Raw genomic sequence first — 3,239 nt, 5'->3', positions numbered from 1 at the left:
CACTCTCACAAATCTCCACGGCCGGCCGTTGGCCGGCCAAAACACACAAAAAAGTCGACAGTTCCCCGTCTTCGTTCATCATCCGCCCCTCCCTCTCCTGGGTTGTTGGGCCCCCCTCCCCTGAGCACTATTTCCCCTCGTCGAAACCTTCTGTTCGCGAGGATTCGCCCAAGCCTTTTCCAGTCCATCAAAACTCTCCTATTCCTCTTAAATCTCCGATTCCTAACCCTATTTCACCAAATCTCTGCTCCTCCCCTCTCAAACTCCCTTCCTCAGCTAAGGAGGGCGCAAATAGTCCTACTACCCAAGCGGGACTTTCTCCTGGTCACGAAAAAAACCAGGCAGCTGTCTCACCGAGAAAATCCCAGCTTCCCCAAGAAAGCTGGAGCAAGAAGGTGCAGAGCTCCATTCGGTTCCTTCAGCGGATGGGAACTCCATCGACCCATCCGAGTGGAATCCCTAGTGTTGCAATTCCGGTAGAAAGTTTGGAAGCATCAACAGAGGAGTGGTCGGATTTTGTTGTCGGTCAATTTTACGGGCTTCCGCCTACCATGGGAAGAATTGTAGGAGTCTCCAATGCGATGTGGTCTCGGAACGGTCCGAGGGTGAAGGTGCAAGACATCGGAAATGGTACGTTCTTATTCAAAGTGCCTAATCTCCGAGTGAAAGAGTTGGCATTAAGCAGGAAGTTCTGGCATGTTGGCCCCTGCCCGATGTTCGTTTCTGCATGGAGTCCGTATCATACTCCGACCAAGCCTGTACTCACATCGATAGAAACCTGGGTATCTTTTCGGAATTTGCCGCATCAGTTATTCAGCACTGAATGTCTAAGCCGAATCGCAACTAGTATTGGGAATCCTCTGTATCCAGATCGTTCAACAGCAACGAAAGAGAATGTTATGGTAGCAAGGATTTTCATCGACGTGAACCTCCGACATGCCCCACCTAGGAATATCATGGTCACACTTCCTGAAGGGCAGGAACATATCATAGATGTCTCCTACGACTGGTTGCCCCCGAGTTGCCCCCACTGCTCGGAACTTGGCCACAGTCGTAATCACTGTCCTCTATCTCCTCCAATTGTGGCAACCATCACCGCTACCACCACAGCTATGAATCACGTTGGAGTTACAGATCTCACCGAAAAGCAACCACCAATACCACAGCCACATCAGGAGGACAGTTTGATTAGCCCATCTGATACTGTGAACGTAGAAAACACTACTGCCAAACAACATTCAGGAACCAACACTCAGCCTCCTTCAAAGACAAAGCCACAAACAGCCACCTCACACCAAATCACCCACCACGATAAGCCATCAAAAAAGGGCAAGCCTGATAACCAGGGTTTTACGGAGGTTACCTCAAAAAGCCGTGGCCGTAAGGCCACGAGAGGAAATTAAAAAATTCGAAGGGATACCCATGATTTTTGCTTGGAACGTTAGGGGTTTGAATGCCCAAGGTAGGAGGTTTTTGACACGTAAGTGGATTTTGGAACACAAGCTAGTGATGGGAGCGTTTTTGGAGACTCGCATACAAGAAAGAAATTCTGATCGGATAGCAAATGCGATACCACCGGGATGGAGACATGCCTGTCATTTTGTAGACCGAAACACAGCAAGGATTTGGCTCGTATGGGAAGACTCGACTTGTGTTACAGTCTATCAATCTACAAAACAGGCTGTAACATGTAGTATTGAAAACAAGAGGCTCAATCTAAAGTTGACGGCAACATTTGTCTACGCGCATACATCGGTGATCGAAAGGAGAACTCTATGGCAGGAGATTAAGCAACTTGGCACGTATCCGCCACTCCAACAGAGCCCATGGATTGTTTTAGGCGATTTCAACCAAGCACTTTATCCACAGGAGCGTTCGGATTTCCCGAAAAATTCGAGCCAGCAACATGGAATGCTTGACCTGCAGGAATGGCTCCATGTTCACATGGTGCAATAATCAGACTGATGACCCGTTGTCCGTGAAATTGGACCGTGCCATGGGTAATACTAAATGGAGAGAGGCTTACCCGAATGCTTTTGCAGAGTTCGCACCACCTGGACACTCAGACCACACACCGTGTCTTATCCGATTTCCAGACACCCCACGCCAGCTATGCAGTTCCTTGAAGCAGCTAAAGAGACCACTCCGAGCCTTAAATAGCAAGAGATTCTCGCAACTGTCTCAGAGGGTCCAGGAAGCACAAATTTGCCTCAGCAGAACTCAGGACCGTGTCCTAAATACCCCTACACCGGAATTGATAGCGGAAGAAAAGTCTCAGCGTCAAAATTATATGATTCTGGCTGCTGCGGAAGAGAGGTTCTATCGCCAAAGATCGAGAATACAATGGTTGAGAATGGGAGACAAAAATACTGCCTATTTCCACCGATGCACATCAAGCCGAATAGCAAGGAATCACATCCATTACCTGGAAGATGAGAATGGCAACAGGCTGACCACTCTGACCCAGATTAAAGCCCACGTGGTATCCTTTTATACTGGTTTGCTCGGAGTGCGAGATACTAGTGTTAGAGTGCCTTCTATTGCTTGGTTGCAGGAACTTATACCATACAGATGGTCGGGGAGTTTGGATCTCGATGCTATACCTACAGATGAGGACATTAAGAATACGTTCTTCTCCCTTCCGGACAACAAAGCCCCGGGACCAGACGGATACCCGAAGGAATTTTACACAGAAAGCTGAGAAATATTAGGAGGTGATGCGACCAGAGCTATTCAGGAGTTCTTCAAGTCAGGCAGATTACTTGGCCAAATAAACGCAACAACCATAGCTCTGATCCCGAAGAAAACCGAAGCTACGAGGCTAGCGGAGTTCAGACCCATCAGTTGTTGCAATACCATCTACAAGGTCATATCAACAATTTTAGTTAAAAGACTCAGATCAGTGGCGCTTGACATGGTATCATCGAATCAAAATGCTTTCTTGAAGGGCAGACTTATGATAGAAAATGTTTTGTTGGCATCGGAGATTATTCGGGAATACAATAGAAGCTGCTCTCGAAAAAGTGCAATGACGAAGGTTGATATCCGCAAAGCATTTGATTCCCTAGATTGGTGCACTATTATACAGTTGCTAAAGGCAATAAATCTCCCTCCGAGATTTATCAAATGGATAGCTACATGTATAACTACTACAAAGTTCTCTGTGGCTGTAAACGGAGAACTCTCGGGCTACTTTAAGGGACGTAAAGGGCTGCGACAGGGTGATCCTCTGTCACCAT

At 47.4% G+C, this 3,239-nt stretch overlaps 1 protein-coding gene across 1 annotated transcript; it reads left to right on the top strand.

Moving 5' to 3' along the window:
* The first annotated feature begins 1,906 nt into the window (after positions 1–1,906).
* Positions 1,907–2,701, top strand: LOC104824202. The gene has a single exon (XM_010556199.1). It carries the CDS (start codon positions 1,907–1,909, stop codon positions 2,699–2,701), a length of 795 nt encoding a protein of 264 aa, XP_010554501.1.
* Positions 2,702–3,239: the final 538 nt, after the last annotated feature.

The sequence above is a fragment of the Tarenaya hassleriana genome, unplaced genomic scaffold, assembly GCF_000463585.1.
Source record: "Tarenaya hassleriana unplaced genomic scaffold, ASM46358v1 Cleome1, whole genome shotgun sequence".
Classification (NCBI taxonomy): domain Eukaryota; kingdom Viridiplantae; phylum Streptophyta; class Magnoliopsida; order Brassicales; family Cleomaceae; genus Tarenaya; species Tarenaya hassleriana.
The sequence above is the reverse complement of the archived record's forward strand: the minus strand, read 5'-3'. Positions and strand labels throughout refer to the sequence as shown.